Genomic DNA, 14,085 nt, shown 5'->3' on the forward strand with positions numbered 1-14,085 from the left:
TGGCTGTTTTCTTTGGAATAAGAGCTAGAACTGTGCATGTAATTGATTTTTTTTGCCTCGGTGGCCAAACTGAAATAAAACAATTTTCTTCATGTGATCTGAAAGGTAAAATTTGAGGGCTTTAAAAAAAACCAAACACAAAACGAACAAACCAACTCACAACAATTTATTCTTAGACATTTAAAATTACTTTTTTGTAATAAAAGGAAATAAATTTCTGGCTTCATGCGCCTATGTCAGAGCAGAAAAGAAGAGTTCTCAGCTACCAGTGGCTGTCCTGCTTGGTGAACAATGCTACAGTACCCTTATAAGCACAGTTTGAAATAAATAAAAATATGCTGTTTAATCCAACAGTTCCAACAGGGGCAGGGAGGGCCAATTTTCTTTGGCTGAAACCACTGGGAAATTCTGCTTTAGTTTACAAATATTTTTGCCTACCTGTTACACACCGGTAAAGTTTTGCCTAATTGTAAAAAGAAGTATGGAAATAGTCTGATGGAGCTTGCTAGGAGTAAGGAAAAACACTTCTTCCAGGCAGGAATTGAAGTGATGGGAAAATGAAAAGGAGATGGTTTCAAAGCTTTTTGCTAGCACTTTTTTTTTCTTTAATTCATCTCCAGTTGTTTGGGGGTTTATTTGTTTTTTAGGGTTTTTTAATAAGAGAAAGATTCAATTCAGAAGCTTTTACTGAGATTCAGATAAAGCATTCATTTTTATCATTTGGTATTTAAAGTCCAACAGGTACCATCTCTTTCCTGAATTACTAGAGGGAGAGGTGAAGCTTGGATAAATATACCATAGAGATCTTGGGGAAACAGGTCTGAACTAAACCAAAAAGAGGCATCCTGCCTCCCTCATAACCTAACAGTTCCTTATCAGGAATTGGCAACGTAATAGCCAAAGGCACTGATTTAACACTATGAATTTCAAAAAAGCTTAGGTACATATAAGACATTACAAAGGATTCTTATATGTTCAAGCTTTCAATTACAACCCTGCCTCAGTCCACATTCATAAGGAGTCTGAAGGCTTTTGAAGAAGCAATTCAAAATGTCTGCTTCTGAAAATCTTGTGTTATATTTTAAAAAGTAAGAAAACAAATATTACTAAGGATATCTATTGCATTTGATCTTCATAAAGACTCGTTTATTAGTTGATAAGCAGTTTGTTCCCATTTTACATTTGGAAAATGTAATAAAGAAAAGGGCATAAATGGCCCAGAAGACTGTAATAAATCAGTGGCATATGCACTTCTAAAACTTTAGGGTTCCAACTTCCATTTCATAGGCTTATTTTTCCTCAATTGAAAAATAATAATTATGTAGCAGAGCACAATATGGCGAGCTATATATGTATATTTTTCTATATGTGTATGTGCATGTGTGCTTGTGCATATATGGTAATTACTCTCATGTAATGTAGTATTTCAAGTTTCAGTCGGGAGTACTTCTATTTTCCTCCCTATGACAAACAAGTTTCCACAGAAAGAGCAGCAGGCTTCAGTAGCAGGGTGGGCTGGTGTTTCTGCCTCAGCTAGATTGGCTTGGTGACTGATTGCATGAGGTTTTCAAATGAAATAAGCACACAAGCCAAACACTAAAAGAAAAATGGCAAAATAATAGGACATGCAAGGAGGAAAGCAATCCCCCTCTTCGCTAAGACCAGCTACATCTCTAAAATCATTGTCTTTCAAGCTGTGTATTCCAAGCTTGGGTTCTCCCTTACTCTGTCATGACCTTGCCTGTTGCACATAGCCCACTGGCTGCCTCACAGGAGAAAATTAGAAGGACTTCACTTTATTACTGTCAGCTGAGCTGGTGTCTGACAAGCACCCAACACTGACAAGATGCCAAGTGCCACACAAAGCCGTGTGGCTTCAGCCTCTGCAAGTCTATGAAAAGGATGGTTTCCTGGTCCCAGCTACAGAAACAAAGATTATGAATAATGTTGGTAATACTGGGACGCACGGGAGACTTTGCACTAAGGAAGGCCACAGTCGCTGGCAGCCAGGTAAAACAGAGGAGCAGAGGGTCATTTTGTGGCCTATGAAAACAAACCTGTCAAATTCTTTTTAAAAGATGGAGAGGATGCTGCAAGATTCTGGGAAGGAAATGCAGGGCCTATGAGAGAGGGAGAGCAGAAGAAATAAACAGAAAATACAGAAGGGGAAAAGAGGAAAAAAGCCTGGAGTACAGGCAGTTGTAAAGCAGAGGGGGGGAAACGGAGTGTCAGAAGACGTGGGAGAAATGTAATGAAGAACTTGGTAAAGACACCAAGCTCGGGTATAACATCACAGGCCTTAGTAATCTATGGGTTTATTAGATTTACAGCTCTGCATAATAGTCTTCCTGATTACCAGCATTTCTAATATTAATAAATCCATGAAGGGGAAAGTTGTCCACTGCATAAACTCACAGTTTTCATGCATGGATTCCTGTGGCTCTGTATTAACAAAGGTGCAGAACTCAGACTCTAAAAGACATGTTTTTAAGCAATTCCTTACTGGTTAAGGAGGTCTGGCAACAGGCTGTAACTGCCTTTGGCTGTAAGAAGCACTAGTTTTCCCTTCCAGATATTTGTAATCAGATAAACTAGCAAGAACAAACCAGAAAACTCACAATGCAGCACACCCTATCATGGCTGCCCTTAGACTTCTGACACTAACACTATTAATTTATCACCTCTTACTAGTACTTGTTCTTACTCAAATATGCAAGAGAAGTCAAGTACTTGTAACATATGCTTGTGGTCCAGGTCACAAAGTGAAGCAGCCTTTCTTGATGGATTTATTGGCAAGGGAAAAGTTTGGTTTGCTCAGACAACTCTCTCCTTGGAGAGACCATTTGAGAAACTCCACCAAAAAGGGAAAGAAAAAATCCCAAGGGCAAAGATGTAAGTGCAAAAATTCCCAAATATAAAAAAGGAAAATGTTTCAGAAGTTATCACAAGCAAATCTTCAGTCTTGCTATCAGGTTGTGTTATACCATGGTAGTAATCCTGGCTTAGTTACAGCACCTCTTAAACCAGTTTCAGATCATATTTCTCTCCATGTTATGCTTTGGGAATGTGTGATGACAGGAATGCAGCGCTGCTGCTGCACACATGCTGTAGTTCACCGATTCATTTTTCTGTGTGCTGCCTTATGTGCTGTGGTATTTATTTTAACTTGCATGACTTTTAAGAAAAACCCGTCTCCATTACGAGAAGAAAGGCTCCCCTGTTTTGTTGGTTTTTTTTCATGCCAGACCTTCTGATTGCATTTGTGTTTCCTCTGCACAGAAGACAATTGATGCAGAAGGGGTTTCAATCTGGGTATCCAAATCTACCTAAAAACATATCAGTGTACCAGCAGGAACAGAGGCTGTAGGATACAGCTTTTGCTTTGATGCATGCTTTTCCTCTCCTATTATCACTGACTCAAAGCTGGTTAGTTAAAATGGATGGAAACTGGGCTTGTAATTCCTCAGTGAACAAAACTAACTGGAGAGAGAGACAAGCTGTGAATCCTACAGAGATTTCCCCACAGTGAAGCATTTATTAAACCTCTGTCATATAACAGAATGCAAAACCATGGAGAAGTGGACTTACAGCAACTCAAATCACAACTCAATTCATTCACTGGCTGTTCTTCCAAAGGATGTAGTAGCAAAAGATATGCCAAAAATGTTGGCCTCAACATTCTTGTTTTCCACTGGTGTCATGTATCATTAGTACCCTGGTATTTAAGTAACACACTGATATATGGGCGCCAGCTGTACTGTAAGTTAGAAAGACAGCCAAACCTTCTGCTTTGGAAGTCGAAAAAAATAAGAGTGCAAGAAGTGAGTAGCTAATGTAGATCCCACCAGCAGTAAAGGCAATTACAGGTTATCTTTCCAAAGACTAACTCACACATCTCTCTGTCTATTCCCATTCCTCCACAGAGCCTATGTTGCAAAGGCAGCACCAAGCACGTGCAGACCTTGGGCTCTTGTGAAGCTTCTGGATGCTACATCAACACAAACAACAAGCAGATTCTGTGTGTCAGATCATGTACAAAGGAAAAATTCATCAAGAAAAGGCAGCCCTTGACAGTAGTAGGTGGGCACTGTTATGTGGCTATTATTTATCAGAATATTAGTTTTAAACTCTAAATTTTTGTTGAGAAGAATTACTTGCCATACACAAAACTGAGCAAAGCACCACAGGCAAATAGGGCAATGAACATATTTGCAGTCCTAAAAACGGCATACCAAGGGAACTAAATCCCAGCAGCTGCTGTTAACACCACAGAGCATTTGCTGAATAACCCAGTAGTAAGCTCCCTCTCAAAATTCTTGCTTATACAGCTGTGCAATATAGTCAGTATATTTTATAGTTGTATATATATAGCACAAACAAGAGGCAGAGATCTTAAAAACCTTAGAAAAGTTGGGAGGCCTGAAAATAGACTACTTCACCCTTTGTAAACAACCTCTTGTCATGAATTTACTTCCATATGTGCATGAAATTCTGCCTATATTAAACAGGCTTTCAAAATAGTGGTTTAGTACTGAAAATGGTTCCCACACACAAATTTGAAGAGAATGCAAGCAAGAAACAAACCCAAAAGTGAAAAAGCACCGATTCATCACCTCACAGAAAAATAGTTCAATTACTTCTGGGATATTTTATTATAGTCTTAGATTCAGAGGCTGTCTCATTGGCACAGAGCAGCATTTGGGCATGAAAAAACTCTAGAGAGGAATCATAAACACAAACAGAAATTAGATGACTCAACACATGCCCAACTCAAAGGCTTTTGGAAAATCAGTGCAAAACTATCAGTCCATGTTCTCTGGACCAGACGTCAGTGTTGCAGTCAGTTTGTTCCTGTGAAGGGGGTACTCTTCAGTCATTGGTTTTCAGTGGGACCCTGGAGCTTCTCTGTTTTCTCTGATTCTGCAGTAGCACCCTCAGAAGGAAGACTCCACACCTAGGACACCTGCCCGGTCTACTCCTCGTTACCACAGCTTGTTGCCACCCTCCGCTTGGCTTTTGAAGCTCTAATATTACCCACCTGTGTGCAACCAGAGACAATTTCCCATTGCCCTGTTCAGATGAAGGTTTATGTAGGCACCACTTGCACTTGCCTCTCTGTAGAAGCTGTTCTTAGCATTTCTCCTGAGTGCAGAGATTTTTGTATTCTAGTAGAGGAACAAGAAAAAAACATTTTATAGCATTGGGTCTCAACCTTCTCACATCACCTTGTAAGAAAGTTAAATTCTCTAGCTGAGGACTACTCCAATAAAATAATTTTTGTCTTACTAAGTGATACCCTACATAACACTGCAATCTGTTAAAGCAAACGTATCAACCACAGGGAGCTCTGCTACTTTTTTTTTCCTATCTATCCTTCCATATTACTGTGTGGCTGTCAGTTGCTTTGTTATTAATTAATTTGCTTTTAAATACAAAGAGGGACTTAAATCCAGCAGAGCACTGTTACCTCCCAGATTTCTGGAGGGCGGTGCAGAATCTGTGACTCCTCTGTGGAGCTAAGCAGAAGGGAGCAGCACCCAAAGCCTCACCTTCGCAAAATGTTTCATACACAGAACTGAATTGTCACACTGGATATAAGGGCAGTCTCTGGTGTGAATTTTTCAACCTATAACTTTCTAGTCAGAGTCAAGGATGAGAACAAGGGTGAGAACAAGTGAAACATGTAGAAGTTATGAAGAAAAGAATTCCCTTATTACAAAGGAATATCATTGCAATAGTCAAAATAAAATTGTGAAATTAATAAAAGTAAACTAAAATCAAATTGGAAAATTAAAGAAAAAAATTCCTTTCTAATTCTGAAAAGCATACTCCTCACTCCCACCAAAAAAGGGTATTTACATCCTTTAAAGCATATGAATGGCAGTGGCAAAGGATAAGATTTCATTCAGAATGCTTTATGTATTATAATGAATTTTTGTAAGGTACAGAGAACCACTTATACTTAATATTTCCAGAAATAAAAAAACATCTTTCTCAAATGAAACAAACATCTTAAGTGAGACCATTTACATGAAAGTAAAATTTCCTGGCATTAGAATTGTATTTGAAAGAACCATATACAAAATTAAGAGCTAGAAAGTCTTTAGTCTTCATTGAAACTGATCACTATTGAGCTGAACTCAATACCTTCACAAGCCAACTGTGGTAAATCTTATTAGTTATGGTGCTCATCTCAGAAACTCTAGCAAGGAGTCACCATGTTCCCATACATAAAAATTTCAAGTGCTTTGTACCCCTAGGTATTCCAGGAATCAACAAATACTCAGGACAAATGTTTCTTAGGTTCTAACAGAAAGTAAAAGAAACTCCACATGCAAGTGCTCAGGGACTTGCCTTTGATCTTTTTCTTAATGGGGGAGATGTTTAGTAACCTTTCCATCTCTCAGGCTGTGTAAAGTAGATCAGACAATCTGCCTTCACAACTGGCAAATTTCAGATTTGTCAGAGCATGATGCTAGTGTCAAATTGTTTTTGTCTTCCTTCCTTTCCAAAGATGGATCGTACTATTATCCCAGGTGATGGAACCAAGACAAAATAAACACAGACATCAGGACTGAAACAATGATAGACTATCTGAAAAGGCATTTAAGTCCCCTCAGTCGTCCAAAGAGTAAAAAGTTATAAAAACAAATACTTCTTTTTATTGCCCATATCCCCATGTCATTACTGTGGTACTTAAAAAAACCACAAACCCTACGGATTTCTACCCACTGCATAGTAATTACTAAAATAACAAAGAATTGGAAAAAAGTATTTCCAAAGCCTGATGCTATTACTGAGCTGCCAGTGAAGAAATTCTCACTAACACCCCTTAAGTCTATCCTCCTGCACTCCCTAATCTGAACACAAAAGACTGGGTTTAAACACCCACCCCCCCACCCTGGTATTAAAACCGCCTGCAGTTTTCAGCTTCGGGCCAGCAGTGACAATACTTTAAATCCTTGGCTACTGGCTTTATGAAGACACAGCCTACAGACAGTCCCCCAAAGTTCTTTGAAATGTTAAATACAAAGCAGGAGGAGGTCATAAAGGAAATATTCCTTATAAAAGGAATGGATATCATATGCAGGCTTTTCAAATACATTTGCTTTCAGCCACCATATTCTCAATCTTGCATTGTCTGAAGCTTTTGAAATAAAATTCAGGAATTAAACGAAGCACACAAATTAGTGTTGTAAACAGCTGCCAATATATGCACGTGTTACCTTTTAGGTCTCATAAATCTCTCCAATGTATATTGTATCCTACCTCTTATCTGGAAAGACTAATTTACCTAATAAATGGTCCTACAGCAATTATAAAAAGCCCAGCCACTTAGAAGTAACATATAGGTTTTATTGCATCATCTTCTGTAGCATCTGCCCTATTAATGCAACAGAAGCCAGTCTGGTTCCCTGCTGCATGGAAATCCAGCTATCTTTCTGCCAAGAGTCTTCCAGTGCACACAAAAGACACGAGGATTGAGAAACCTGTTTTATCCCCTCTTATCCCATAAACTAACAAGCCTTTTTTCCACTGCAGCTTTTCTCCACAAACACAGATAATTACGCAAGATGGGATTTTCAAAGTAGGTAAAAGAAAAAAAAAAGGAATCAGTTTAGCATACCAGCTTTGCCAAGTACTGTCACCTTAAACTCTGAGAGAGTTGCTTGCAGGGTTGGGGAGCAGACACAGTGGTGCCCTGCCACTGACATAGGGTCCAGCTGTAAGCAGTGAGCTTTGTGGTTCAAAACTGTTGGTAGGTGGTCACATTTTCCTGTCCGCTTCCATTCCCCTAGAGGTAAACAGGATGGTAGGAGTTTTATTTCTGTCCTGCACCTCTCCTTTCTCATTTGGGTATCTTAAACTCAATGAAAAATGTGAGTTTTACATTCATTTTGAAAAACTTGTGTTTGGTTAGCTCTTCTCATAAAGTCTCACGAGCCCTGTCCATACTAGCTTCTGGCATGATGCTCTACCAGGCATCCATAAAAGCACCCCTGTCCAAATTTACAGATTGTGTAGGTGAGGAGGAACATAACTGGTTGCCATAGTGATGTCCACAGTCTGAGGAGCCTTTGGACTTCAGTGTCATGACAGTTACCAGGAGTTTAAAACCTCTTTAACTAGATGAAGTGGTTAATGGAAGCAAGCACTCCAGCCAGCAGCAAATGCATGCTTAAATCACTGGTGAAAAAAACCAGCCTGAAGAACCAGGTTGCTGCAGTTTGAAATTATTTAAGATGTTGACTGTTTGGTTATTTGCAAAGTAGTGTAGCCCAGCCCACAGAAACTGCCATTGCTGAGACTATATGCATGTTTGACAAGCTACTGTCCTCTGCTTCTAGATATCAGTAAATTATTTGGGTACCTTCACAGGAGGAAAGGCCTGTTCGTGGAAATATTCCAGCTACAGAAAAAGACTGTAAGGTTATAGCAAGCTCAGGAACATCACATGCTTTTGGCAAGGTGAGATGGAGGAGGATGAAAGGCAAAAGAGAGTAAGCAGAAGAATTATTGTTCCTGAATGATTAAACAAGCACAGAAACTATGATTACAGATCACAGACATCTTTTATAACATGCCAAACTAGCTCACGGAGAAACATGACTCAATAATTCAGTCACACAGGCAGTATTGGCTCTCCATGGTCTGAAAGAAGACAGGGGTCTTCTGAAACAGAGGCTCTGCCCTGCCTCCCTGCTTTAGGCCACTGAAGGGGCACAAAGCTTTTGGAATATACTGGAGAACAGGCACTGGTGGACATAGCCCTGGCAGCCAAAAATGCTCCTCACTCTTCATGGCAGGAATCAACTCAAGATACATAGTGATCTCTGGCTGTCTGTTGGACTCCTTAACCCTGTAAAACAAGAAAGAGCAAGCTCCAGGCAGTCGTAACCTCACCTAGGCTTCTGCAAAGTATACATCTAAAAAAAGCATCACTAAAGAAACCCTAGTAGGTAGGTAATTTATTGTTGGGGGAGATCAGGCCCATAGAATTTCCTAGGAGTGAGAAGCAATGATTCACAGATACAGTTCAGGCTTGCTTTGACTCACACTGCTTGTGATATCAACTACAGTCAGCCTGGTTTATCCAAGAGAAAAAAGAATATTTCAGTATGAAATGAAAGTACTAGTACTCTCTGTCCTCAACTAACGTAACCAACCACTCGTTAATTGCAAAAGAATGTAGATGATTCAACAGTAATATCTTTTTTAAATCACATATTTCTGATAAGACTTCTTGTCAATTTTGAGACCTATACCACTAACATTATAAAAGTAATATTTTTTTCTTAAGTGTATGCTATCGACAACTCACTTGAATATGTAGTTCTACTTCTTTTTTTCCTACGTAACCAGTTAGAAAAGTTTTCAACACATTTTACTTTTTCCCTATTTAAAGAAAAAAAAAAACACCAAACCAAACAAGAACACTGATCTCTGAGCACGTGACTAAAATAACATGGATTCCTCTTTTAGCAAACTGAGGTGTTGAGCAGCCCATTTCAAAAGTGGCAAGGTCTTTGTTTAGAGGGTGTATGAACATATTCCTGTTTATCTGCACCACTTCAGAAAACTGCATTCTCCCTGACTGCTACACCTTGAAAATCAGTGCAAAGCTTAGTGATTTCAGAACAAACAGATCAAGAGAAGACATGGCTAGAAACAAAAATTTCACCATATCCATCTTCTAATAACAATATTCCAACTCCCAGAACAATTACGTAAGAAATTCAAACCTTCTAACTCATGTAATAATGTTTAAGAGACTTGAGCATACCAACTGTGAGTAAATTCAGTGGTCAAAAACAAGAACAAATTCAGAAAACATTCGGACTATCTTTGCCTTTTTAAGAAAAAAAAAATGTGACACTATGCACCTTTAATGGCAAGAAGTGCCCAACCACTTTCCAAAACAGGATGCATAGCTTTAGTTATAGAGATATATGCAGCAATGTAAATACAAATTACAAGTACTACAAGCAGGAACATCTCCCAAGTGATGGAAGCAAGTTATCAGGTACTCAATGCTCCTATTAATTATGTTTACCCAAGTTTCAACCTATTCCTGCACAAGGTAGGGTTTCACATTTACCAAAAAGGGGAAATACTCATTCTGGATGAAAATTAAATAACTCCAGAAACAAAACAGTTATTCTGACAAACTGGATAAAATCATGTTCATAATTCGTGTGTGAGTTCACATTTTGCTTGGCATTTTTGGAAGTCAGTTTTTTCTTGGAAATCATGATTTTCACAGTCAGAAACCAAACATAAGCACCCATCATTCCCAAGGATGACTGCAACAACTGAATTATCCGAAGATGCCAAGATGAAGCTCCTGTGATACATTTCTGTATCCAAAAAGCAGGCAACAAAAACAAAGTCGAAGAGAGAAGCAGATGGCCAATGAGTTATCACTCTTGGTCTGATGACTTATGTGGGCTCAACTTGTTTATTTACTCACATATTTGCAAAAAAAGTAACTTATGTTAGCAGCAACTATATTATGTATTATGTCTATATTATATACACAGTACATACCACTACCTACACACAACTTTAAGGGATCAAGTATATACCCTTTAATTATGGGTTCTCCTGCAATGACAAAGGTCAGAGTTGACCCTTCCCAGAGCCAGAGAGTTAAATGACTGGTATGTTTAACACCACAGCTCAAAGAAAGGGTTAAAAGGAGATCAGCATTACAGTTGCTCTGCTCACTGGCTTGGAGACAGGACAGAAGTGCTCAGGTCCTCCAGGGCAGGGAAGTGAGTCTGTAATTACTGGCTATACCCTTTACACTATCCAGGAACCTCTGTCTGTTCACTACTCCCTGTTAATGCAACCCCCATGCTAACCCTGCATGATGTACGACAAAAGCAGTCACATGGTCCTGAAACAACAGGCACCATTTAAAGTGAGCTCTGTCACATGAACCACCCTTAAAAATACAGGTTCTTCTTAGATCATCTCACCCCTTGTTTTGGACTGATGTCATTATCTTCTCTTTAATTGTTCTTATTATCATCTGGGCATATTAAAAATAATGCAGCCTTTCTAAGGACATAAAATCCAATTATGTAAAAATACAATGTTGTGAAAAGAATTAAAATATTTTAGCCAATGAATTAGCTGCTGAAAATCAGGAAAGGTCAGTGTGTGACCATTTAACCCCCTGAAAATCACCAGGAAGTATTTTCTAGCTGCACTTACAGTAATGCTACTGCCCTCAGCTATGGTTAACCACCAGTCTTACAATTGTAAAGGCTACTGGTAACCACCTCCTATTGCACATTTTCCAAGCAAAGAACTTTTGCATTATTTTCCCACCAGCAAAAGGTTCTTGTACTGCAACTAAAGTGAGTAAAGGATTAAAAGTAGTCGGTGTAACTTTACATACTTGCAAGAGTCCTGGAAGTAGAGTAAGACGTTTCTCAGGAGATTCTTTGAATTGCCAGGATGTAAATGTGATGCAAGATGTCTTTACAGGTACAGGATGTGTTTATAGGTGCCCTCACAGATCAGTATGTGCTGAAAAGATTGGCACAGGATAGTATGAGAGTTTGAAATGGTTTATGGCTTAAACATTGTTAAGATCACTGAAAGACCTCTGTCCACTGTAGCTAACTGTACCAAGAAGCAACTGCTCATGAAAGCCCACCCCTTCCTGAATATGCCTACTAATTTGGACTGTGATAGGAACTTGAGATAAGATAAAGGTGGTACTATTATCCCAGGAGAAGAATGTATCCACAAGTCTGAGTGACCGGAATGTTAAGGGCTCAGACAATCAGGGTGCAAGCTGACAATGTGCAAAGTAACCGCCCAGGTGCTGAGGCTGTGCACACCCACCACCTCAGGCTACAAGCGGGGTGTTGAATAAGATAAGGAGAAAGGCAAATCCTTCAAGGTGAGGTAGTAATTCTTTGTCCTTACACAAATGACTCAGTTGTGATAACTCCCCTCCGGGAAGCACCCAGACAACTCACACATAGCCTCAAAATACTCATCTTTGCTGATGGGCCATAATGGACTCAACTGTGCTGACATAACAGGCACAACATTTCGTTAGGGATGAAATGTCCCATGATCCACTATTACATCCTCCATTGTAAAACTCCCCAGCCCAGGGGAGGTACTGGGGGTGTTCACACCTAGCCTAAGACTACAAAAAGCCAGACAGACTTCTCTCAACTCACAGGACTTCTCTTACCACCGCAGACTTCACTCAACGCATGGGCTTCTTTCCTCATCACCCTGGGTTTCCTTCAATGGATCCAGACTGCAACTATCACTTTGACAAGAGTAGGACTCTCACCATTGAGAAGTTCAGAAAAAGAGGGCCAACGGGATGCCACCAGAACTCAAGGAGCAATGATTTTTTTTTACTTAATCTGTCTCTCTGCCACTCTCTTTCTCTCCTCACACCTCCTTTTTTCTGTTTCCTATTTCCTTCTATCTCTCTACCTCACATTTACTGTTAAATAACAATCCGTTCTATTGACTTTGGCATATAATCTTGTTTGCACCTTACTTCAGGCAGAGGCATCTCTCTAATAATTTTAAAGAACCTGATCATAACAGATGGTTGCACTGATCAGTTTGTTAAGGATCACATCCTCTTCACATTTCCACATCCATAGGTATATTACCACAGAGATGGACAGGAGTGTCTCTGAATAAACTACTGAACTCCAAACAACTTCTCCTGCAACAAGTACCCCTGCAGTCCAAGACTTGAGTGTGGGAACAGCAGATCCTACAGTCCAGAGACTGAAGCCTGACGGAGGGAAGCGGGTACAGTGTAGGAAAGCTGGGCTCCAAGCAGGATGCTCCCATCTGACCCACCAACATGTGGTGCAAGACAGCCTGGTGCTGTATCTGGTGCAGCATCTGAGCCTTTGTGACAGTGTAGAGAAGTCTACTCCCATCTTTCCACCCACTCCGTGGTGTAGGAAGTGTTACACAGACAGATTCATGAACACCATCTGCTTAACTGCGGCATTTGACTCCCTTTCTCCAGCGTGTACAGCATGTAACAGTCTGAGATGGTCTAAGTGCACTAATACAATCCTACATTTTACATTTCTGTACATCGTGAAAAAAAACCGAAGTGAAAACATACTTTTCATCTCCCAGAACACTGCTCTTAGTTTTCTAACTGAATTTGCTTGCACTGTTTCTTAAAAAAAAATAAATAAAAAAGAAACTCTGGGAGCATGAAACCCTTATTTCAATAAAAATTAACAGACATAAATTCATGCAATACTTACATCTGTAAAGTGTAAAATCTACAGAAAAAAACAACTTTTTTTTTTTCCCAGTGGTATCTTTATTCATTCTACTACAAAAAAGAACACTAAGTTTCATACATTAATGCAAATACAATAAAACTTCAATCTGGATCAGGAAAAAAAAAATTATTTTTAAATATGTGAAATTACTAACCATCTTTTTCCTATTCATATCTGCATTTTAAAATTAAAAGGAAAAAAATAATTTCCAAGTACTTGGGTTGTCATGTCAGTGTGGTTTATTACACATACAACCGTGTGGTCTATTAATTATAGAATAGATACATATTACTTATAGCATTTCTGTAGCTTGGAATGAATGCAAGTAACTGAAATAGCCTTCCTGTGCTCTGGGAGATATGACAGCTAGTCAGACAGAGGCACACAACATAGCACTCTCTGTTTTTAAAAGCTGTTCAGTGATTTACATCATCTTTCACAGTGAAAAGGATGATGTTTTTAAATTTATTTTTCACAGAAGTCCAAAGTCCCACAACTACAATGCGGCCACTTGGCTCTCACCAGGCTTCAGTATCCCAAGTGAAAAACAAGGAGAAAATCAGTTCCCAGAAGGCTCCAACTGAGAGTCCTAAAGGGGAACACCCCAGTGTGCTGCTCGGTCTCCAGAGCATCCCAGGGAACTCATCCAGCACCATGCAGGGAACAGAGTTAGAAACAGTCCTCACATCTTCTAGTGCCAAGTCTGCATCTTAACAAGAGATCAGAAAGCTGTTCCTCATGCATATATTATCTGTGGGCTATCTGTCAGCTTTCCCTAAACTGA

General features: G+C 39.4%; 1 protein-coding gene across 1 annotated transcript in view; it reads right to left on the reverse strand.

The window, feature by feature from the left end:
• Nucleotides 1-1,876: 1,876 nt before the first annotated feature.
• The window catches only part of LOC127472352 (storkhead-box protein 1-like), a 69,894-nt gene continuing 57,685 nt past the window's right edge, over nucleotides 1,877-14,085 (reverse strand). Inside the window, exon 2 of the mRNA XM_051790484.1 lies at nucleotides 1,877-7,795. Coding sequence (XP_051646444.1) covers nucleotides 7,614-7,795 — 182 coding nt within the window. The 3' untranslated portion in view covers nucleotides 1,877-7,613. The remainder of the gene's footprint in view (nucleotides 7,796-14,085) is intronic.

Source organism: Manacus candei, unplaced genomic scaffold (genome assembly GCF_025592945.1).
Source record: "Manacus candei isolate 608988 ecotype Guabito, Panama unplaced genomic scaffold, ASM2559294v1 h1tg000028l, whole genome shotgun sequence".
Classification (NCBI taxonomy): domain Eukaryota; kingdom Metazoa; phylum Chordata; class Aves; order Passeriformes; family Pipridae; genus Manacus; species Manacus candei.